Source organism: Macaca mulatta, chromosome 3 (assembly GCF_049350105.2).
Source record: "Macaca mulatta isolate MMU2019108-1 chromosome 3, T2T-MMU8v2.0, whole genome shotgun sequence".
Taxonomy (NCBI): Eukaryota; Metazoa; Chordata; class Mammalia; order Primates; family Cercopithecidae; genus Macaca; species Macaca mulatta.
This window is the reverse complement of record NC_133408.1, coordinates 120231606-120256853: the sequence shown is the minus strand read 5'-3', so window position 1 is coordinate 120256853 and position 25248 is coordinate 120231606. Positions and strand designations below refer to the sequence as shown.

At 39.8% G+C, this 25248-nt stretch overlaps 1 protein-coding gene and 1 long non-coding RNA gene across 26 annotated transcripts in view; one reads left to right on the top strand and one right to left on the bottom strand.

Annotated features, from left to right (window-relative positions):
• The window catches only part of ICA1 (islet cell autoantigen 1), a 155907-nt gene extending 140339 nt beyond the window's left edge, over window positions 1–15568 (bottom strand). For 10 of the 25 annotated variants that reach the window (XM_015133989.3, XM_028844805.2, XM_015133995.3 and 7 more), the window contains exon 1: window positions 14991–15064. Coding sequence is in view for 5 of the 25 variants with exons in the window: in XM_028844804.2 (XP_028700637.2) it covers window positions 14897–15053 (157 nt within the window). In the remaining 20 variants the exon portion in view is untranslated. Of the gene's footprint in view, window positions 1–14896; window positions 15065–15336 lie in introns of those variants that run through there. The other 15 variants (XM_015133990.3, XM_077994654.1, XM_015133996.3 and 12 more) reach the window with 6 other exon arrangements.
• Window positions 14321–18058, top strand: LOC106997519 (uncharacterized). The gene is made up of 3 exons (XR_013415444.1): window positions 14321–14548; window positions 15477–15723; window positions 15829–18058. It is a non-coding gene; the product is annotated as an uncharacterized LOC106997519 (long non-coding RNA).
• Window positions 18059–25248: the final 7190 nt, after the last annotated feature.

Sequence of the window (25248 nt, the reverse complement as noted above, 5' to 3'; positions counted from 1 at the left end):
GCCTGGCCTTTCCTTTTTATATATGCTTGCTGTGCTGAGTCCTCAATTTTATTCCCCCATGTAGATGGGCAAAAGACTACAGCAATCGTCCCACTTGCCATTAGTTGCTAGAGCCATTTAAAAACCATTTTAGGCTGGATGTGATGCCTCAAGCCTGTAATTCCAGCACTTTGGGAGGCCAAGGCAAGTGGATCGCTTGAGCCAAGGAGTTTGAGACCAGCCTTGTGAACATGGCGAACCCTGTCTCTACAAAAAAAATAATGATAAGAAGAAATTAGCTAGATGCGGTGGCACACGCCTACAGTCCCAGCTACTCAGGAGGCTGACATGGGAGGATCAATCGAGCCCAGGAGGTCAAGGCTGCGGAGAGCCATGATGGAGCTACTGCGCTCCAGCCTGGGTGACAGAGATCCTGTATCAAAAAAGAAAAGAAAAAAGAAAAAAACAAAACAAGCCATTTTGAACAAACTGGACAACTAGGTCATGAATAAGACATGCATAGAAGTTTTCTCCTAACACCCAAAGGTATACAGAATGCTAAAACAAGCCAGGTTGTAAGTACAGAGTTTGATTCATTGCTACAAAGTAGACAGGAGTGTTTTTCCCTAGCTGCCCTGAACCCAGATACTAGATTCTTCTCCTTGGAAATATAATCTGGGAAGATATTTTCATTCCATATAAGCTGGCTTCAGCTGCAATAAAAGCTTGTTCTGACCTAAAACTCTTTTTCTATGCACTTCTTCAAGGCAGTGAAGTTAGCTGATGGCACTTCTGATTACTTTTGAATTATGCAAAGAATCTAAAATTCTTAAGCCAATCCTTGTTTAGAGTAAAGCTAAGATCAGTAGTCATTCCACTATACTGGTATTCTCTACCCACAAAATTTGACTAGTTTTCAATATTTTGTTCTTTCATACACTAAAACACATCAGGCACTAACTTGGTAAAACTCAAATGTAGTTAACTTTTCTTCAGAGAAGCAGAAATGTGTGCCTCCTCGTCAGTTTATTAGATCAATTATCTCTTCTTAATATGGAACTGGCTTCCTCTTGAATCATGTTTCCTAAGCACGTCATTTTACCTATGCAAAGATTCATGTATCAAATTAATTACCTTTCCAACTTTAGTGGTAGAATTTCTCTCTTCCATTCAGTGGGTAGCTTTTCTGCTGGTTGGAGTACCAGCTGAAACTGAGTCCAGAATCCCTTTTACTTGTGTCTATACTGAGCATATGGTGGAATCTCTTGAATTGCATATCTGAGCCAATGCCAAATTTGTCATTTTCCTCTTTAATTTATTCAACATTTCTATTTTCTAGATAAAAATTGTCATTACCTTAGAGTTCTTCAGTTATTTGGGAAGTAGGGGGCCATTTTTTCCCTCATAAGAAACACGCTTTTTTTCAGGCCAGGAATAGTGGCTCATGCTTAGAATCCCAGGACTTTGAAAGGCCAAGTCGGGTGGATTGCTTGAGCTTAGAAGTTTGACACCAGCCTGGGCAACATGATGAAACCCTGTCTGTACCAAAAATACAAAAAATTAGCTGGGCGTGGTGGTGCACACCTGTGGTCCCAGCTATTCAGGAGGCTGAGGTGGGAGGATCGCTTGAGCCAGGAAGGTGGAAGTTGCATTGAGCTGAGATTATGCCACTGCACGCCAGCCTGGGCGACAGAGTAAGATGCCCACCACTTCCTCAACCTCTTGAAAGAAAAGAAAATAAACTTTTCAGAACAGAACAGGGTCTTGCAATGATGTGGGTGCAAAGAGGTATATTAGAAACATCCCATGGTGAAATCACTCATTCCTAAACACCAGCTTCACAGCACCACATGCCATAGAATCCAAGGTACAAATCTGTTCACATTCCATCATTCCGGGTTACAGTCACTACCTTGTCAACTGTCAGGCAGTCATTTTTCTTTCTTCATGGAATATAAATGGTAAGACCTCCTGACCAATAGTTTCTTGTATTTGATAAAATGCAGAGTAATTCTTTAATACCAAACTTCAGTAAAATTGTATATCACTATGTGCCCCAGACTTTTGTGGCTATTTGTATATAACTGGAAAAAAAAAAAAAAAGAATCTGCCATCAGAAGATGCTACATGCTGCCTGTGATGGGGCACAAATGCCACGGCAGAGGAAACGGCCAGGGCTTGAGGGACACACAGCAGAGGCACAGAGCTGGCTTCCCAGGAGTGAAGTGGTGTTACTGTAGGTAGAGGGAATGCAGTGAACAAATTCTTCCACAGCAGAACTGCCAGTGATGTGTGTAACCAACTGTAAGCAGTTGTGCATTATAATTTAAAGACAGGCAACAGGGGAAACAGAGGGGCCAGCCTCTGAAGCACCATGTGCCACTTTCAGCATTTAGATATACTCTAGCCACTGGAGGGTAGACACTCAATGCTGTTTATTTCACACTCGGTGGGCACCCTTTTATGTCCTGCCTTTGTTAGGCAGTTAGTTTTTGGACTATCCATCACAAATATTGGAAGTTGGTGACATGTCTCTCAGATTTAGCTTCCACTTGCATGGTACTAATTTACGGAACTTCTTCCTCATTCCATTTTCCTGTTCAGAGATCAGTTTCATCTGGAAATGTGACCGGGTTTCAATATTTTCTTTTCTATACACTAAAACGTACACATCATGCAATAATTTTATCAAACTCAAATGTAGTGAACTTTTCTTCAGAGGAGTGGAAATGTGTTCCTCCTACTCAGTTTATTAGACTATTTCTTTTCAAATGATCTGAAGTGACGCAGGTATTTGGGTTTATTTCTCTGGTGTGTAACTTCAGAACAAACAGAAGTCATATAATTCAGAGCCTAGAAAGAGATGAGAAAGAAGTGAATAAAGCCCCCTCCTTCTGAAATGGGACTTGTGATCCAGGGAGGAACAGGGCCAATCGTCTTCAGAGCCAGGACTCCCACATGGGGTCCTACACTTGCCTGATGAACAGAGGAAATGCTGATTTGTCAGAGGTTTTAGGTACTAAGGTAAAAAATAATTGGAAGTCTGTACATTTCTTTTGGGCAAAGTATGTTTTCATCATTTTTCCTAGATGTTTGTCTCTAGTCACTTCCTCTTATGTCAATAATGATTTTTATAATTTCTTATGGAGAGAAGTGTATTTCAATATAAATATTAAAACAGTTTCAGTAGAAGCAGTGAAAAAAAACTGGAACAATTCCTCTAGGCATAATTAACCATATTAATTATTATTTTTAAAATCTTGATTCATCAAATCTTGTTCTCAAGTGATTGAGAAATGGGGATTCCCGTGGAGGAGGGGAAGTTGAATTAGCCTTCCATCTTTTCAAAAGCCAAGTATTAATTAAAGTAACATGATTTGATGAGTTTTTATGGATGTTTTTCCTACCTCTCAGATACCATACAGCTTGTCCTTTCGGATTTTGATGTAGTCACAATTACCTGAGCATTCCACACAACTGCACACAAGGCTGCAGTGAGCTCTGACCCCCTCACTGCACTCCAGCCTGGGCGACTGAGTGACTACACAACTTTAAATGGTTTCTGTTTCCACTTTTGTGCCTACTGCAACGATTTTTGACATTTCATAAATTCACAAATAAATGTGAAACGGGATCATGTTTTAATTTTGTGAGTCAGCAAATATTACCAAGAGGAAAACAGAATTCTGATCTTATTCAAGGTAGCCAAAAGCTGAGTTTTTATTTTATTTAACAGATGCAAGTCACTGTTAAAATCTGTATTTTCTGTTAACGAACTAAAGTCTTAGGATATTTTCTTTTATTAAAGAAAACATTTTTTAAATTTTGAGACAGGATCTTGCTCAGTTGCCCAGGCTGGAGTGCAATTGTGCCATTACAGCTCACTGCAGCCTTGACCTCCTGGACTCAAGTGATCTCCCCCATCTCAGCCTCTTCAGTAGCTGGGACTACAGGGATTTGCCAATACGTCCAGCTAATTTTTTTATTTTTAGCAAAATACCAGCCAAGGCTAGTCTCAAACTCCTAAGCTCAAGCGATCCACCAGCCTTGGACTCCCGAAGTGCCAGGATTACAGGCGTGAGCCACTGTGCCCACCCAGGTATTTTTAAATGATTGTTTTATTTACATTTCAAAAGAACTCAGGTGTTATATACAATGATTAAGTTTAACGACTCCCTAAAACTATTAAAATCATTTTCCTAAAGTATGTATTTTGAAGGTTTCCCAATATGCTTCTTGATATAAATAAAAGCTGGTAAATCCATGACCATATCACACACTTAGTCATCACTTCAGCGATCTGGCTTCACTTTGCTCATCTGTAAAACAGCATCCATCTAGGATGCCCCAAGTCACAAAAATAATAAAACTAATTATTTTCAGAGACATCTATATCTAAGATAAAGCTTAGAGATAACGAACACAACATCCTTTTCAATGATGAAAAAATTGGGGTTCTAAAAATAGAGATGACTTGCCCAAGATCAGGTTAAAGGTCAAGTTCAAATAGAGGAATGCTGAGAATGAAACACTAATCAGCCAGTTAACAATTTGGTGCTCTCCTCTGTCTCTTCATTTATTCTCAGAGACATTTCTGAAAGGAAAATATCAAATATAACAGAAACCAAAAAAAAAAAAAATTGCCAAGCTACTTTCTAAAATGTCATCATCTTCAGCATTAATGTTATTTAAAAATTTTTAAATATTATATCCATCTAAAACAAACCAGAAAACTCAAACTGCTCATAAAAGGTGTGGTCTAGGTCTTGCTCCTCTTTCTTTTGCCTAAAGCCCTCCTTTCAAAGGATGATCAATGGTGAATTTTGTGCTACACCAAAAATCACGGCAGTAATAACAAAGAGGTTGGTATTTGCAAACAACAAACCTAAAAGAAATCCAGAAATATAAAAATATTTAATGTAAAACAGCACTGGAAACAGAACAAATGGGTTGCCTCTGCTAAAGAAAAATAGTAATTTAAAAAATTCGCAGTATAAATTATATTCACCTTTGATTTTATTTAGTTTGGTTTATATAACTTTCAAATATCAAATCAAATGATTTTATTTAGTTTGGTTTATATAACTTTGAAATATCAAATCAAATTTCACATACAGATTTTCCTCTGTATTTATGGTGGCATTGTCTCTAAAAGCTTAACTTCAAAAGGTGAAGAATGAAGGAGCACCCTAATCAAGTAAAAGTCTCGATCAAGTTCTATAAAGGAATACTACACCCTTCAATGTCAGCACAGAACATTATTAAATGATAGGTCTAAGTGTTATCCTTATATTTTATTGGGATCAAATTATAAAACTTGGAAGGCTCTTACAAATCTTACTTTAAAGAATGGCACCAACTTAAATTTTCTTTTTATGGAAGAATACCCTGAGATAAATTAACTTTATCATCTAAGACTATGCAGTCCAATATAGCAGACACTAGTCACATATAATATGAGCACTTGAGATATGGCTGGTATGAATTCAGATGTGCTCTAAATGTAAAATTCACACTGGATTTTGAAGACTTAGTAACAAAAAATTAAAATGTCTCATTAATAAATCTATATATTTATAGTTATATAAATTATTATTCTGTTGATATATATATTTAAATTTTAAATAACTACATTTATATGTTACATATTTATATGTCTATTATACATTCTGCTTTATATTTAATTATATTTTTTGCTTATTTATATATTACTTTTAAATATTTTATGTTGAAACAATATTTTGAATATTTTGGGTTAGATCAAATAAATTATCAATTTAATTTAAGCTGTTTCTTTTTAGTTTTTGTTTGTTTTGAGACAGGGTCTTACTGTGTTGCCCAGGCTGGTCTTGAACCCCTAGGCTCAAACAATCCTTCCACCTCAGCCTCCTGACTAGCTGGAATTATAAGGATGGCACACACCACAGCCCCCAGCTTATTTCTTTTTAGTTTTTAAGCTAAAAATATTTTACTACTGGTAGAATGTTTTAAATTACATATGTGGTTGCTGTTATATTTTTGTTGGAGAGCCTCAGTCTAAAACATCAAGCAAATCAGAAAAGAGCTAGAAATTAATTCCATAACTTAGGTCACCAATACTCTGTACTAGTCACAAACACCCTTAAACAGTTATTTCTGCCCAGAATCTCTGACATTCTGTCAGAGATGTCATTACAAAAATAAAATCATATATATCTTCTTTTGAAATAACCTAAAAATGACTGTACTCCATATTTTTACAAGTTTAAAAAGGTCCAAATCTGTGTGCACAACGTACTATTTTTTTCAAATTGGATTCATGTGAATAGTAAGTGAAGTGGATGGGCTACTATAAGACCATCGGAAGTAAAACTATAAGGACAATATGATGTAACATACACAATATGTATCCACAAATGTAAAATGTATACATATATTTATAAATAAGAAATATATACAGCTGACCCCTAAAGAAAATGGGTTTGGACTGCTTGGGTCCACCTATATACCAACTTTTTTCAACCAACGGCAAATAGAAAATATATTTTCTATATTTTTTATAATCATATTTTTATATTATATTAAATATAAAATAATATATATTTTTGCTTGTAATTAAATATAAAGAGAGAAACCTGGCATGAGAAACCTGTGTATATGGAGAGTCAACCTTTCATATACATACATGGGTTCTGCAGGGCTCTGCAGGACTTGAGTATGTGTGGATTTTGGTAGCTGAGGGTGGTCCTAGAACCAATCCCCTGAGTATATGGAGGGATGACTTTAATTCATATGTACACAGAAAGGTATGAATGGTTAATAACACCAGTGTGAAGGAAGAACAAGAGTATGAATGGGGGACTATAATTACATGAAATTGCACATAAGCATGATGTCAGCCATCAGAATAAATAGGGAGATGCTAATGTTTACAAGGTTCTCTTCCTTTAAAATTAAATTCATAATTGGAAGCCTCCAAAAGATGTGATCAAGCAATTTGTTATGACTCCACAGAATCTCTTGGCTGAGAGTGAGGAAAGAATTTACAGATCATTTAGTCCAACCTCCTCTTTTCATTGAAGGAACTGAGGGAAATTTGGGGAAATTTCCCAAGTCACAGAGTAAAGCTTGTCTCATTAGACTTAAATGACTGAAATATGCAGACACCAACATGTGGTTTATAAAATGTGTATGCTGTGCACAGGTCCTGTAAACAAACCACTTCAGCTCCTTTCTCTGGAAATGGCACATATTCCAGAACTTTCCTTGGTTAAGCTGTGGCAGGTAAATCATGTTTGAAGTTTGGGCTGGCTTAGGAGCAGGGAATGCAGGCAGTCCAGGCAGGGGAAGGGAGGAGCAAAAAAAGGATCTCAGAGGTCAACAGCAAAGGGAACCAGGCAGCAGAAGAAAGGACTATATGTTCATGTACGCCCAACTAACAGTACCACGCTTGCCTCTACTGGGTCATCTAGTTGGTGTTATTTGAGAACTAATAAAGATCCCTTTTTCAGGTTCTCTCTACTTTCTCAGGAAATAAACAGCAGCAAAGCCCAGAGCTTACAAAGCGCAAGACTGATTATTTTGATGGGGGTCAGGAAAGACAGCGATATTGGACATGTACCCTCTAGGGCAGGCCCAGGTAGAAAACCCAGAAAGTTGCATGAAGGCACTGAGCTCCAGGTTAGGAGTACAGAGAAGAGAGAAACAGGAAGCAGAAAGTGGGGAGTGGCTTAGTACAAACGCAATACAATGTTTACATACTTCACAATGATGCCAATACTGCATATGGCAACACTGAGTCAACAGCATTAGGCACAAGGACACTTAGTTCTTGGCCTTCAGGGAGCAGTGGGTGGAAGAAAACCCTGCAGGGTGGTGATAGGCAGTCTCCCTCTTCATGCACTCTGGGGAACCATGGCCTTGGCATCGCGCTGGGCACCTTCTGTCAGTTTCCACTCTCAGTGTACCCCTCCTTACTTCTTTGGAGCTATCCAGAACCATGACCATAACCTGCTGTTCACTTCCTTCTCCCTAGGAAGGACAGCTCCTACACCCTTGCCCCTGCCCACCTTAGTCCATCTATCGTCTCTTCTCTTTCAAGTTAATCACCCTCCCTTGATTTCTACCCTCAGGCCTCATTCTTCAACCTCTTTCTCAGTTCCCATCTTCTTCCTTCTCTTCACAGTCAAGAGTTCTAAGCCCATGCTGTCTGGTTCCTTTCTCCACCAGCCCAGAGAACTTCTTTCACTATGGGCCCCACTCAAGTCCTCATTTCTCGTGACCTTTGACCATGTTCTCTTCCTTTCTTGAAATGCTCCTCTTTCTCTACTTTTCATGAAATATTCTCCATAATTTTCTACATTTTCAATTTTCTTTGCTGGCTGCTTTTCCTCTGTGCCTGCATCTCAAATATCAGTATCTGTAAGGTTCCAAGCTTGGAACTTTATTTGCTCTCATTAGGTGAGGCCACTTCCATGGCTTCAACTGCCAGCTGTATGCCAACAACTTCCAAAATCACACACCTCTCCAGGGCACCAGATCCACATTTCCACCTCCAGATGGTCACCTTTACCTGGATTGCTCCATAGGCACTTCAAATTCAGCAAATCTAAAACTAAACTCCTCACTTTCCATCTGTACTCCCAAATTCTTCTTCTTTCTGTAGTCCCTATGTTAATTACCAGCACTAAATCTACTGAATGGCCTAAGTTGAAAACCTCACTTCTTTTTTTCTTTTTTTTTTGGCAGGGTCTTGCTCTGTTGCCCAGGCCGGAGTGCAGTGGCACAATCATGGCTCACTGCAGCCTTGACCTGCTGAGCTCAAGCGATCCTCTTACTTAGCCTACCAAGTAACTGGGACTACAGGCACATACCACCACACCCAACTAATTTTTTAAATTTTTGGTAGAGATGAAGTCTCACTATGTTGCCCAGGCTGGTCTCAAACACTTGAGTTCAAGCGATCCTCTTGCCTTGGCCTCCCAAAGTGTTAGGATTACAGACATAAGCCACCACACCCAGCCTCTTTCATCTTTTGCAGCCAGACTCCAGGTTCTCTCCATTCTACCTCTTAAAAAGCGATTAAATGCATCGTATCTTTTCTATCTTCATAGCTACGACAACCTAGGCCTTAAGAGGCAACACTATCCATGTGCTTGTCCATTCCAATCTTTACAACACTGCCCGACCTATCACTATATGATGCAAATCTAATTATTCCACTCTCCCACTTAAAATGTTTTAACTGCTTTCTCTTGCCACTATAGAAATTCCAAACATTTTTGGAAAAAACACAGGCCCCTTCACATCCTGGCTCCCCTCCCCACCCTCCAACAGAACTATTCCCTCTGCGCATGTCAGAACACTTGTGCTTTCCTGAATACACTATGCACTTCAAGGCCTTGAGATGATTCTTTCCACTTGGAATGCCCTCCCCTCCTTTGTGTGATTGACTAACTTAGAACTTACATCAAGACCCTTCGCAAATGTTGCCTCTTCAGTGAAGTCTTACCAACTCAACATCTCTTCTTTATCCCTCTCCCCAGGGATCTGGAACTCCAGTCCTCCCCACTGAAGAATTAACTGCTCCATACTGGTGGTGCCACTGCACTCCTGTACTCTCCTTCAAGGAGCTAATTACATCTATATCTCCTGCACCAGACTGTAGGTCCCATGAGTATAGGGACCCTCAAGTTCATCTTTGCCTGGAGCACCAAAGCATGGCCCCTGGAGCACAGTAGTCATTCAGTAAATACATGCTGGGCAAGGGGCAATAATTATGTGCCATCACTTACCAAGCACTTTACATGTGTGAAGTACTTAACATCATTATGTCATCGCCACACATTATGAAGGGGATATCAACCCATTTTGCAAGTGAGAAACAAAGTTTAGAAGGATGAAGTAATTTACCCAAAGTCAGCAACTGGTAAACACAAGTTTACTTTTGATTTCTGAGCTCTTTTTTTTTTTTTTTAACTAACTCTGCTCTACTCTTGGATGAAAGGAGGTTGATTAATGGGGCTATATTTCAATAAAAACAATCTCCCCCAATCACAGGCTTAGGTGCTGGGTTAGTCCCAAATCCATTGCCAATATGGTGCTACTGTGCACAACAAAACCTGCAATTACTGATTGACTTTTTCCTTGATGGTTGTCAGGGTTCCTACGACTAAGGAGAGGGGCACTATTTACAAAAATCAGTTTCTTGGTCTCTGGCTTAGAATGCTCTACCCTGGAAACATCACAGAGAAGGCTGGATTTTCCCCTAGGTACTATTAGGTTTCAGACATTGATGTCTATGCCCTGTTGTGGGAATAGAGATGTGGGAGTGAGTTTGATCATGATGATGGTAAGAGATGGATTTCAATATGTATACTCTTGGAACATTGTTGCAATACTTAAGAGTCACTTCTCATACAAATTCTTTCACTACCTAGAACCAGAGGACCTTTCTAGTTTCCAATCTAGACTCTTAAAATTAACATTGACTACTATCTATATATTCAGTGGTCCATCACCAAACACATATACCTCATATTTTCCACTCCACTGAACTATATTGCATTCAGTCAACCTCTCTTAATTCACGTATTTTCTGCTAAATGTATTCTAAAATTGAACCCTGCAATGTTCTCTAATTCTAATGACTTTTTAATATTAGTTCCCTATTTTCTACTAATACTTCCACCACCTCCACAACCATGCAACAAATAATTGGAATCAGTCCTGTGCTTACACTGATTAGTGCATCTAATCCTCCAGAATCACAGATGATCAAACCTGTCCATGGCCACTCAGCTAGTAAGGGATATACACAGACACCAGGCTTCAAACATGACGACTATTTGTATTAGTATTCTCTCCCTTGCTTGTTGACTTTTGTACACACGTACACATGGATGGGAGTGCGGAACGCTCTTTCTCCCCACTCGCAACCCTTATTTACCTGCCGAATTCCTTCTAGTTGTTTAAGGCTCAACTTAAGGGCAATCTCCTCCATGAAGCATCTCAGGTTTTCTCTGCTCTCTCTCCTGTTTGGGTGGGATGCCCTTGCCCTGGGCTGCATTACCAACTGTGCCTCTATCTCCTCCCTGCTTTCCCTGAAAGACAACTGGTTAGTTGCCTCCTCTCTCTCCCTCTCTTTTACAGAGCTGTAGGCTCCTCCACAGCATGATTGGGTCTGAGTCTTGGGATTCTGAGCATTTGGCACAGTGCGTAGCTCATGGTACATATACAACCAATGCTTGTTCAATACTAAGTCATCCCACTTCTCTGATTTGGTTAAAGCCCTGATGAATGATGTCATCTGACTTAGCAAGACAGACAGATGATTCCCATCATGAGTGATGCAGGCTATCATTTCCCCACCTTTTCATGAACTCATTGTAGCTCACTAGGTTTACACTGGAACAAGCAGTTACCACTAATTGAGGAACTGCCACTTCTCAGACACTGGGGTGTATGCTTCACTCATATCACTGAGTATCCTCACAATACTGCCAAGTTGACATTATGATTTATATTCATTTCATGAAGAAGTTATCTTAAGTAACCGGCCTACAGTCACATAGTAGGCAGGCTTTGTTATAAAAACAGGTATAAAATGCCCTATCACATGGAGTCTTCCCTGTCCTGGAGAGATTCATTAGTTATTTGTGAAAATTACTTACAGGCCAAAAAACAAAAACTATGTTAATTTGATGCTAGAACACTAAATAGTAAATTCCTAGAATAGTAAAAGTGTGGTCAGCTAGGATTTTGAGAGGCTCCAAGGCAGTTCTACCATATGCATCTATCCATGGCAAATCATGCCTGCAGTCCTTATCAGACAGATGGAGATTATTATATCTATGTACCTAAAAGGGGGTTGAATATCATATGAGATCATAGTTGCCAAAGTGCTTTGTGAAGGAAGAGGACAGAGGCTCATTTTAGAGCAGTGTGCTGGACAGTTTCACAGCAGTGGGAGACCCTAGGGATCAGAGCTACCGGAGATGTTGTTTAACAGCAGATGAGGGAAGCTTGACTGGGAATCCACATTTATGACAACAAGCCCCCAAATGATTCTCTGGGACACTAAAGTTTGAGAAATAACAGGTTACAGCAGTGCTTCTCAAATGTTAACATACGCATGGGGATCTTGTTAAAATGCAGATTTGAATTCAGTGGGTCTGGAAGAGAGTAGCAGGCAGGCTAAAATTTTGCATTTCTAATAAGCTCCCAGGGGAGGCCACACGCTACGGGTCCATGGACCACGTTTGAGTGGCAGGGGCTTGGAAGATCTATCCCCACTGGAACAAATTAGATTTGCTTTGTTTCTGATTGCACCCCCCAACTTCAGAGAGTGTTTTCCATAAAGCCCAGGGTCTTAGTATTCGTATAAAATTACTTGAACTACTCAAAGCCAAATTGAAATATACTTCCTATCACAAGTAAAGCAGCACCATTCTTTTTAGATAGGGATAGCATACGGTTAGCATGTGAAAGAATAATTTATTACTACTGAGTGAGTCTTATTTAAAAGTGTGCAAAGCATGTTATATACATTATCTCTAATCTCCACCCTGCCCCTAAAAAGGTGGATATTCCTGTTCTGTAGATAAGGAAATGGTGACTTAAGTAACTTGGTCAAGGTCACACAGCTAGTTAGGTGTTACCGCAGGGATTCTGATCTTGCTCCATCAGGATCCAAAGCCCATGTGTCCTCTGAACTCCCTCAGAGTGCTAGATATGATTGTGATATGAAATGCATCAGCTTGGGAATAAAGAAAAAAGCAGGCGGAAAGTTTTTTGCGTTTAAGGCTCTGCTGAGGCAGATTGTGAATGGTGGTGGGGTTGGGAGATAAGGTTCGTTAGTGATCCATGTTGCCTCACGGACAAAAACATGCAGATAGCATCCTTATTAATGGTTCCCATAAATCTGATAATGCAGATGGAAAAAAAGGACACTAGTGACCAGCGTGCTGATTAGAAACACGGCCACCTACCCTGAGGCTCAACCAACTAAGAGGAAAAATTCCTCCTGACCCTTGTGGTCTGTCAACTTCCTCACTCTCTTGTATGAGGTTTCCGTAATCTAAGAAGTTCATACCAAACACAGGTTTATCCTTCTATGTTATGGCATAGTTGCCAGACCTCCATACCGCTAATGCTGCTTGCATCGGAAAAAAATGTACTATTTGGTCAAATGCCTTGAAAATGTAGTTATTTTGAAGGCTCTGAGTAACAAAATTTTCTATACTTTTCGTGAGGTTGATGTGGAGATATACACTGCGGTAAAGATGCATAGAGAAAGCAGTCAGATAGTTACCTAGGTGTTCTAAATGGGGGAAAATAGTTACAAAATAAACCATCCAGGCAATTACCACCCAGTGTCTTCAGCATGCAATGATCCACTGGTGGAGGACACAGGGTTGAGGTTTTTTTTTAACATCAGGTCTCTCCACAAATAGCCCTCTGTAGCTTAACTATTACGTTTTCTAAAGGTTCATCTTTATAAACAGTACAATTACTTCCCTTTGTAATACAAACAGAAACAATTAGAAAGCAACATCTCTTGCAATTAAGATGTATGTACAGTATTAGTATAAAACCAAAGAGTGATATTTGAGCTATTAAGGATTATAAATTGATTTTGTCCCTATGGTATTCTCTACAAAGCGTGTTTCAAAAATAAAGACTGAAATCTAAAAAGATATCTTTGGTTTAAAAACTTAACAGCAGTTTTAGAGAGTGTGTGTGTTTTAAATAGCGGGTATGAAATTGCATCGGGAGCCTAGATTTCAGACTAAGCATTTATTTCACTCCCTAACCCCAAAACAGTTCAGATCTCAGATTCAAACCAAAGGGTCACAGAAACCAATGTGAGATTTTCTGAAGAGACTTCACTGAAATGTATGGACAAAAACATGTTTGCGATGAGTCATATTTCATAGGACCTTAATGGCCAATGAATGTCTTATGTGCCTTTCTTCCTACAATCAGTATCACTCCCAAGCAAGTTGGTGACATATTTTCCAGGCCTTGATAATTTTTATACAGTTACCAGATCTCACTAAGATTCACGAACAAAACCCTTTCTTGTGCTAATTTTTTAAAGCCATCTAAGAGAAGAGAACGCGATTCTTTCCAAACTAACTCTCCCCAACCAGGCAGTTAATGCCCTTCGCCAGCATAAGGGCGCGATACTTTTAAGACCCCAGAGAGAAGCTCAGGTGCTTTGGGGGCACTACAAGTAAAAAGACAGTGGGAAAGGTTCATGGAGAGCCGCTTTGGGGGAAAGGCAGACATAACAACAGGATATGTTCGTTTCTAGAGGAAGCAGGAGCTGCAATAGCCCCGGAGCAGGAAAGGCGGAGTCAGCTGCACCCAAAGGAAACGGGCGCGCCAGGGTTTGCTGGAACCGGGGTTGCTTAAGGGCTCTCGCCCCGTCTAGTTCGAGACTGCTGAGCACCTCGCCCCCGAGGGACCAAGCTCAGGCCTCCTGGCACTAGTGGTTATAAAGAGGTACCCATATGCTCTCTGCCGCCCCTGCCAAAAAACGGGCCACCGGGGAAAGAAAAAAAGCACACACCAGGCGCCGCAGCAGGTGAACTTGTCAACAAGTCAACCCTGGACGCAAGTCCCTGCCCACCAGGGAGCTCGGGGTCCTGGGGCCGGAGCCGCCGGGAAGGCGAGGCGCGGGGTGGGTGGGTGGGGTGGGCTGGCGTGGGTGCCGGTGCTCCCAGCGCTGGGGCCGGAGCGCGGAATGCTTCCCTCCCGCTCCCCCGGGGCTGACGCACGCTCTCATGGCGCGCGCATCCTCCAGACCTTCCCAGGCCGGAGGGAGGAGGGGAGAGGAAGGGGCTGATGCGGTTCCCGCACCGGGATCCGGGACCCGAGGAAGCGACCCGCCTATCACGCGCCGCCCGCGGAGGGCAGAGAAGGCAGCTCCTACCAGGCGTCCCCGACCGTCCCGGCTGCCGGGCGTCTCCTGCTGCCTCCTGCAGCCCGCCCGGCGCGCCCCCGCCCCGACCCCGGAGGGCAGGTACCTCGGAGCCCCGGCCCCCAGGAGCCTCCCGGCCGCGGTCGGAGCGTCCCTGCGGATCACTCATCCGACGTCAGCGTCAGCCGAAGGCGAGGGAAAGGGGCGGGGGAGCGCAGGAACCGGCCCTTCCTGCGGCGGCCGCCACCAGCCGGAATAGCAGCCGGCGGAGCCCGTGCGCGCCGCAGCGCAGCGCAGCGGCCGGGGGGGTGCGGGCGCCCTTGCCGCCCGGATACCTACCGCTGCCTGGGCGTCCCCACTGCCTCCCTTCCCCGCTTCTCCCCTCCCGCAGACGCCGGCCGGGGCGACCCCTCCCAGGGTAACCAGGGGGAGGTGAGTGGCGTTGACCTCACCTTGCCTGGGGCGGGTCGGGGACTCGGGGAGTGAGTCTCTCTCTCTCTACTCCCCCGGGTCTCTCCTCGACCCCCATCTCCTGGGGTATCCCCCGCTCGGATCCGCCGCCCAGAGTGACCCCGCCCCTGCTCTCCGGCAGGTGTTCCACGTGGCCATAGCGTTTGCGTCACAATGACCTGGCGGACAGGTGGGAGACACAGCGTACACCCCAGGGTTCCCTCCGTGCCGTGCGTAGTGCCTGTTGCTTGCTTCCAGGTTAAATTTCTGTAGCTTTAGAGGACGGGAGACTTCATGACTTCAATGCCAAGAAAAGTTACAGAGGCCTGCTGTACCTGAAAATCAAGTTTGAGCTTCAAGAATAAAGGCCATGTTTTAAAAACAGCTGTGTATGTATAGTTATATATTTTTCATGCCCATATATTTCTGTATCTTTTATTTCTAAGTTGTTGCCATTTATAGCAGTTTCATCTTCTCTTATCCTTTGTCACCAGGAAAGAACCAAACCATTGTTTCTAGAGACCCTGCAGTGTACAGATCACAGGAAGAAAAAGTGTTGGCGTAGCTGCTTCCTAATGTTATCTATGTGGAAATGAAACCTCAATGTACTATGACTTCATCCCTGGTTATGTTGTATATTTATACATAAGTTCATTCAGTCGTCGCTGAAACAACTTAAAAGGGCCGAATGATAGTTATTGAGTAATGATGCAGACAAATCTGAAATCCTGCGCTAACATGGATGGAGTGCTAGCTATATGTCCGGCACATGCTGTATGCTTTACATTTAATCCTTACAGCAACCCAATACTGTAGATAAAATCATTATCCCGATTTCACAAATGAAGACACTGCCCAGAGTGCCATAAAGAGATTATTGAGCAGGGATTTGAATCTGAACTAGGAGACTTAGTTTAATCTCAAGATAGCTTGGTGTCTTGCCAGAATGGATGGAGAAAAAGTATAGAAGATGTTGACATTTTAATAGAAAGATAATAAGATAGCATAGCTCCAGAAATTTACATAACCTTTAAAGTTATTCTTTGGGGATTCTGTGTGTCATAGATTTGAGCCTGTCCTAGTCTAACACAAATTTTGGAGCTGAGTAAACAGCTCCTTAATAAGTGTGTATGAGTAAACAAATCATGAATATGGTCTACAAAATAGTAAATTGTTGAAAAGCTGAGATTCAGGAGAAATTTTCAGAGAGAAAAGCATTGCTTATATACATTTGGCTCTTACAAGAAACATTCAAACTAACCTGTTAACAACACAAGCCAAATGATTTTGCCATATGTAAGAAGAAGAAGAAAAAAACCCAAAACCTTTAAAATGAGAAAGGCTTCCTTACAAAAGAAAGATTGTTAAGATATTTTAAGATACATTGATTCCAAGAACTGTAAATTTATGTGTAAAAATCTATTATCAGGAGTTAAAAGGATAAAGAGATTATTATTCTTTAACAGAATGAAGTGCCGTAATGAACGTCAGAGGTGCTCAATAAATGTTGACTGAGCATATCAGTTAACTGAAGCATTTTCCTGACTCTGTAATGTTCTCCTTTCTACCAGTAGTGATTTACCAGTTATATTAAAACTTAATCAGAAGCCCCATTGGTCAAAGGCTGGCTTTGGGGCAAATATTTATATCTGTTACAAAACAGCCAGTAGAATGGGAGGTTATGTGTGTGTTCAAAGTATCCCCTCAAAATGCAGATGATTGGAACAAAAGCATGAGGGGGGAAAACAGGGACAGCTGAGCTGTAACTAATTACAGTTTTCTTTTACCCTTTCTGAATTCCAAGGTGAAAACTGTGACTGTGAGTCTAACCTGTTACAGAGGCTAAAAATGGCTTCAAAAGCAATGTCTAAAAGAGAACAAATACCTGATACAAGCATTATGTAGTCAACATGGCACTGAAATTCTTTGGGCTCCCAGAAAGTTTAGGAGAAAATCTTAAATGACTTTTCATCATTCTAATTATTGTCCTAACACTTAGGATAATAGTTGAGAAAGGAGATAATAGACAACTCCTGCTCATTCTCCATCACCACAATGAGAGCTTCTCCTTCCCATTAAAAACATGACTCCATCAATAACACTTGCATTTGTTTCTGAATAATCAGTTGTTGTTTCCATCTCGCAGAACACCAGTGAGGTGCTAGTGAGAACCCAGAACAATTTCTAAGGAGAATGGCTATTGAATGATGGGATCAGAAATTAGGAGAGAAATAAGGTGCATTTTCCAGTGTACAACAGGATGACAAAATTTTCTATGAAAAAAAATCTTTATATATTCAATTCAAATTTTTTCAAGAGCTTCCTGGATTCAAGTATGCTAATGGTACCACAAGAGTTGGATTTGTGTTAAGCTACTATCAGAGACTTGGAATAGCAGTGGATTAAATGAAATAGGGGTTGTTTTCTCACTTAAATTGGAAGGTAGGCAGTCTAGGGCTGGTATGATTTCCACTGTGTCACTGGGCTGTTGCCCTTCTGTCATTCTATTCTGCCATCCTAGGCAAAGCAATATTGTCCAAAGATAAACCCAGGCGAGGATGTAAATTGGTGGTGGAAACTGCTGGTGGGAATGTAAAATGGTGCAACCACTTTGGAAAACAGTCTGAAAGTTCCTTAAACGGTTAAACATAGAGCTACCATATGACCCAACAATTCCACTCCTAGGTCTATATCCAAGAGAAATAAAAACCTATGTCTACAGTACACAAATGTCTATGGCAGCATTATTCAAAATAGTCAAAAGGTCAAAACTAACTGTCCTGCTGTAGACAAATGAATAAACAAAATGTAGTATATTCACGTAATGGAATATTCAGCCATGTAAAGGAATGAAGTACTCATATATGCTACAACTTAGACAAAACTTGAAACATTATACTGAGTGAAAGAAGCCAGTCACAAATATATTATTCCATTCATACAAAAGTCCAGAATAGAGAAATCTGTAGAGGCAGAAAATACATTAGTGATCATTTAGGGCTGGAGAGAGTATGGGTGGATAGGGAGTGAGATCTAAAGAGTACAGAGTTTCTTTTTCTTTTTTTCTTTTTTCTTTTTTTTTAAAGACAGTCTTGCTGTGTCCTGCAGCGTGGAGTGCAGTGGCACAATCTTGGCTCACTGCACCCTTCACCTCCCAGGTTCAAGTGATTCTCCCGCCTCAGCCTCCTGAGTAGCTGGGATTATAGGCATGCACCACCATGCCAAGCTAATTTTGGTATTTTTTGTTTGGTTGGTTTTTGGTGTTTTTTGGGTTTTTTTTTTTTTTTTTTTTTTTTGATACAGAGTCGCACTCTGTTGCATAGACGGGAGTGCAGTGGCACAATCTCAGCTCACTGCAGCCCCCATCTCCTGGGTTCAAGGGATTCTCCTGCCTCATCCTCCTGAGTAGCTGGGACTACTGGTGTGTGCCACCGTGCCCAGCTAATTTTTGTGTTTTTAGTAGAGACAGGGCTTTACCATGTTGGCCAGGCTGGTCTTGAACTCCTGACCTCAAGTGATCCACTTACTTTGGCCTCCCAAAGTAGTAGGATTAGGAGTTTCTTTTTCATATGTTGAAAATGTTTTACAATTGGTTGACTGGTGATGTTTACAATATCTGCAATATGCTAAAAACCATTGAGATGTGCAATTTACGATTCATTGTGAATTAGTGGCATGTGAATTATGTCCCGGTAAAGCTATTTAAAAAGTTAAAAAAAAAGGTGTTTATAGTTTTATTGGCACGTACACACACATGTGTGCACACATGTACACAGTAAATCCAGTGTCTTCCCCATGAATAGTTACAGGGTAAGAACCATACAACAAACCCCCAAATATGTGACTTATTTTCAGATTTCTGGATACTATTCAAATTCTACTGGCACTAAGAAGCTAAATATGAGGAAACAGGACAGAAAAATCTGTTAATGAAAGAGAAATATTTCAGGTCCATCCACTGGATACCTCATGATAATATAAAGGAAAGTTCCTGGCGCACAAATATTTTGCAAGTGTGCTCTAGTCTTACAGCATCTCAGTCTTCTTAGCTATCTCTGTTTAAATGCAGGAAGAAGCAGACTACCTGCCAAAACAATCCTTTTGGATAAGCACAAACACAGATAATAGTGAATTTTATGGAATTGAACTTAATAATAACAAGGAGGTAAAGTGATACTTTGTCCTGAAAAATTAATATTAATGGAGGATACCATTGAAGGTAAAACAAAACCAGCTTCCCACTCTACCTGCCCCAAATCCGCACTTGCAGTAAAAACCCCCAAAAACAAAGCAAAATAAGAATTATGACACTAAAGCCCCAAACTTCTATTTAATTCTTAAAAAAGAATACTCACTTCAGAGATATTTTCAAATTAATGCCAGTTATTTTGAATGAGCAAATTATAGGAATATTCATATAGGAAATAAGTTTTTCAGGAGCTATTTAATGGTCTTATGTCTTAGGGGATCCTTTTAGCTGAATACTTCCCAAGGCTCCTTAGTGTGTGCCAAGTTACTTTCTCTCTTCTCCCTCTGAGGTAATCTAAAATGAATTAAATTAGCAATGTATTTCATCTCATGTGACTGAAACAGTGTCATATTCCTAATACATAGGAATATATATTTATTTGTTTCAAGTGGAACTTAATCCATAGGCCATCTCTGATTTGACATTGATTATCATGTAGACTGAATTCAATAATCTCTCTCTTGCATGTATATGTATTTATATAAATTATATATGGACATACAAATACAAACTTCTCACTTACATATCATCTGGTCTATTTTATTAGACTGTTGATACATATTTTTGATGTTCTAAATGTTCCTTATGATCTCAGATCTCAGCCAACATGAGCAAGTGAGGCAGAATGCCCCACTTTCTCTTGGTGTGTGGGTACTGTAAAGCAAATGAACGCTCTACCGTTCCTTCTAGACAGATATTTATAAGCCCCTACAGCTCTGCAATCCTTTTGTTTCCTGATTCGTGTTTGGCAGCATCATAAGTACTCATTGTACCTGTTCTATAGTAGGGGATGTTGAGAACAGAGCTTAAGCTATTATCATTATCAATGTGTTTAATAACGAGCCATACATATAAATCTCTCCAGAGCTCAGCTCATTAATAAGAAAAAAATCACTTTCTCTTTAGAGTTGCTGGCAGATTAAAATTAGATAATCTAGAAGAATAAACTTAGAAAAAAATGATGTTTAAAAATTATTAAAATCATTGTCTGATTTCTATAGGTGTTATAAATTTAAAGGATGTTATAAATTTAAAGAAAGATTACATCAAATTTTATTAATAAAAATAAAGTCATTTATTCCTGAATTGTGTAATCCTTAAAAACAAATTGGATTTACTCAAGAATATGGACTAAGTATCTTGGCCAATTTGAGTTTAATTCCTGTGATCATTTGTACTCTCTATATAGCAAATCAAAGCTTTTGTTATACCCTCAGCAGAGCTAGTTATATCTTTAGGCAGATTTATGTGTGCATGTGAAAATAGAACAAATGTTTAATTAGTAGCGTTAACTTTTATTAATTAAAATTAACTTCCTTTCCTTTCAAAATTAAGGCTACAATGAAGAGAGGAGCCTTGTTTTACACTAAAAGAAAGGTAATTATTTTCATTACCACACCAGCTTAGATTTCTGCATAAATAATGCTGCTCTCCATCTCACCACCGCTAGTATCATCCATTGGAACTTCTGCAAGAAAATGCTGGTGATGGCATCAAAATGGTATATATTTTTTTTAATTCACTGCAGGTGAAGAATTTTGTCATGTGCCGTAGAGTAGAACCCTGCTTCTGACTAGGAACTGTGCTGGAGTTTGGGCTAGCATCAGCCTAGAGTTCACAGCTGTGCACTGGTCTTCATAGATGTAGAGCTAATGACTCCTCGAAGGGTCACACTGTCCAATAAAGAACAGGATTTAACTTAAAAATTAGGACGAAATTCTCTTAGTTCTTGGTATAGCTTGCTCCCCCTACACAGGGACAGTTGAGAAGAATCACTCAAATTCAGGTGCAGATAATTAAGGTAGTCAGGTGAAACATGGACAAATATTTGGTTTAATCATGGGATAAGAGGCTGAATTACAACTGCAATCCCTGTTTCTTAATTGTCAATCTGATGAGCTTTCCCCTTCTAGTTTTAACTCAGTCACTAACTTGGTTTGGCAGATACTGTTAATCATTTCCCCAATATTTATTCTTCCCCTTTTCTACAGAAACTACAATATAAGTTTCAGGTGAGCACATTATTGCTACGTTACATTGGTTTTAGCTTCCCTTGTTGCAAGGTGTGGTCATATGACTAGGTTGTAGTGAATAGGATATGACAGAAAGAGATGCATATAACTTTTGTGTCCTGCCCTTGAAAGAAACACATCCTAATCTTTACTTTCTCCCTTTCCCACTGGTTAGATCACCTTTGACCATGCAGGTGAGGGCAACACCTTGGGAATGGCAAGGAACCTGGGCCTCTGACCCCCTGAGCTGCTGTATTGCCTTGGCCTTTCTGCCTGGTTTGTTTTATGAGAAGGAAATAAAGTTTAATATTTTTAAGTCACTATATTTTAATATTATCATTGCAGCTCAGCCTTTATCCTCATGAATCCATTTGTCTGCCCCATGACATTGGATTGGATCTTCATTTCTTATGAAGTTTATATTCTGATATAATGATTCTCCATCTGCGGGTCCCAGGACCATGAGGGTCTGTAGTGGTGACACAAAGGATCCTGGGATTCAAATCCCTAACAAGTAATGCCCGCAAACAGAACAACTTGCTTGACAAACAGAAACAGCACTTTTTGGAATGTATATGATGTGATTACAAAATAAAATTTATTTAAAACCATTAATGTATTTCTTGAAATGAAGGTATGTTACTGATGAGTCTCTTAGCTTTGTATATCTGAAAAATTCTATTTCGCTTTTGTTTTTGAAACTTTTTTCACTGGCAAGGAAATCTACATTGACTTTTTTCTTTCAGTACTTTTAAAGATTTTGCTTCATTGTTTCCTAGCTTGCATTGTTTTCATTGAGAAATCTTCTGTTATTCTTATTTTTGGCCATCTTTTTTTTTTTTTCAATGGTTGCTTTAAAGAATTTTTTCCCCTATCATTTGTTTTAAGCAGTTTGATTATGATGTCGTTAGTGTTGTTTATTCTTATATGCTTGGCTTTGTTGAGCTTCTTGGAGCTGTGGGTTTATAGTTAAAATTAAACTTTGAAAAACTCTGTCCATACCCAGAATAGTCAACACAATATCAAAGGAGAAAAAGAAAGATGAGGGACTGACACTACCTGACTTCAAGACTTACTATAAAGATGCAGTAATCAAGAGTGTAGTACCAGCATAAGAATAGACAAATAGACCAATGGAACAGAATAGAGAGTTCAAAAATAGATACAAATATAGTCACCTGATCTTGGACAAAGGAACAAAGGCAAGTCAATGGAAAAAAAGTAAGTCTTTTCAACAAATGGCATCCACATGCAAAAACATGAATCTAGACACATCTCTTACACTTTGCAGAAAAATTAATTCAAAATAAATCATAGATCTAAGTATAAACCACAAAAGTATAAAACCCCTAGAAGATAAATATAGAGGAAAATCTAGATGGCCATGGGTCTGGTGATAACTTCTTAGGTACAACAACAGAGGCATGATTCACACACACGCAAAAAATGGATAAATTGGACTTTATTAAAATTAACAACGTCTGTTCTGCAAAAGGCACCATCAAGAGAATGAAAAGGCAATATACTAGGAGATAATATTTTCAAAAATATATCTGATAAAGGACTATTATTCAAAACAGATAAAGAACTCTTAAAATCAACAATTAGAAAATTCATAATCCAATTTATAAAATGGACAAAAGGGCTGGGCACAGTGGCTCATGCTTGTAATCCCAGCAATTTGGGAGGCTGAGGAGGGCGGATCACTGGAGCCCAGGTGTTCAACACCAGCATGGGCAACATGGTGGAACTCTGTCTCTCAAAAAAAAAAAAAAAGAAAAAAAAAAAAACGCCAGGCATGGTGGTGGCATGCCTGTAGTCCCAGCTACTTGGGAGGCTGAGGTGGGAGATCTCTTGGGCCTGCAGAAGTCAAGGCTATAGTGAGCTGGGATTATGCCACTGCACTCAAGCCTGGACAACAAAGTGAGATCCTTTTTCAAAAATAAATGACAACAGATCTGAACAGATGCCTCACCAAAGATGATATACAGATGGCACATATATAAAATGCACAGCATCATATATAGCTAGGATATTGCAAATTAAGAGAATGAAATACCACTACACACCTACTAAAATGGCCCACATCCAAAACACCGACAATACCAAATGCTAATGAAGGAACTCTCCATTGGTGGTGGGAATGCAAAGGGGTATAGCCACTTTGGAAAACGGTCTTGTGGTTTCTTATAAAATTAAACATGCTCTTGCCATATGAGCTAGCAATTTCGCTCTTTGGTATATACTCAAATGAGTTGAAAACATGTCCACACAAAACCTGTACAGGAATGTTTGTAGCAGTTTTATTTATAATTGCCAAATATATGAGTGTGCGTTTAAGGATGTTTGGGAATTCTCTGTATTTTTTGCTTAATTTGTCTGTAAAACTAAAACTGTTCTAAAAAGACTTTATTACCTAAACATTCTTCAGTTTTTTTGTCTTCGAAAATGTTTTTGACTCCTCTTTTTCTCTCCTCTCCTTTGGAGACCAGCTACACATACATTTAACTGCTTGAAGTTGTCCTATAATTCATTGATGTTCTGGGTTTTTTTGGTCTTTTTTATTTTTCATAGTTTTTATTGCAATGTCTTCAGTATTACTGACCCTTTCTTTAGCAAAGTCCATTCTGCTGTTAATTTTATCTGGTGAATTTTTTTATCTCATCAATTGTAGTTTTTATCTGTAGGTGTTCAATTTGGGTCTTTTAAGTATTTTCCATGTCTTTACTTACTGTGTTCAGTCTTTCCTCTAGTTTCTTGAACATATAAATGCAATCATAATAACTTTTAAAATCTGTGTCTTCTTATTTTATAATTCATAATTTATGAGTCAGTTTCAATTGATTGATTTTACTCTCATTATGTTCGTATCTTTCTGCTTCTTTCCATTTCCTATAATTTTTGATGGGATCCCAGACACGGTAAATTTTATGTTATTGCATAGTACATACTTTTGTATTTCTAAAATATTTTTGAGCTTTGTTCTGCATGTGGTTAGGTTACTTGAAAACAGATTGAACCTTTTTGGTTTTGCCTTCAAGCTTTTTTAGGTGGACCAGAGCTGTGTTTAGTCAGAGGTTATATTTCTCTACTACTGAGGCAATACCATTCTTTATGTTCTAACAGACTGATGCCCCCTGATATACGAGGAATTCCCCCCGGCTGTTGAAAACAGGCACTGCTCTCAGATTTGTGTGAGGACTTGGGGGCACTGTTCTTTATCATCCTTTCTGATGGTTCTTTCCCTGGTCTCCAGGACTTTCCTCATGTGCGTGGGCTGATAAATACTCAACTGAATAGTGGAGGGGAAAACTGTAGATCTCTGGAATTTTATCTCTGTACAACTCTCTCCTTTCTGGTACCTTGCCTTGCAAACCCAGTCCATCTTGGCTATATTCTGAGCTCCATCTCTTAATTCACAGAGACTGCCAAGCTCTTCCTGGGTTCCCTCTGTTTCCAGCATGGCCTGGAAACTTTTTCCAGGTGCTAAGTTAGGGAAAGCATAGAGTTCACCTCATTTGTTTCCAAGGGATGACCATTCTTCTTTGCCTAATATCCAATATTTTGAGTAGCATTTGTTCTGTTTTGGCTATTTCAGGAGGGAACATAAATCTAGTCACTGTTATTCCATTTTGATCAGAAGTCAAAGTTCC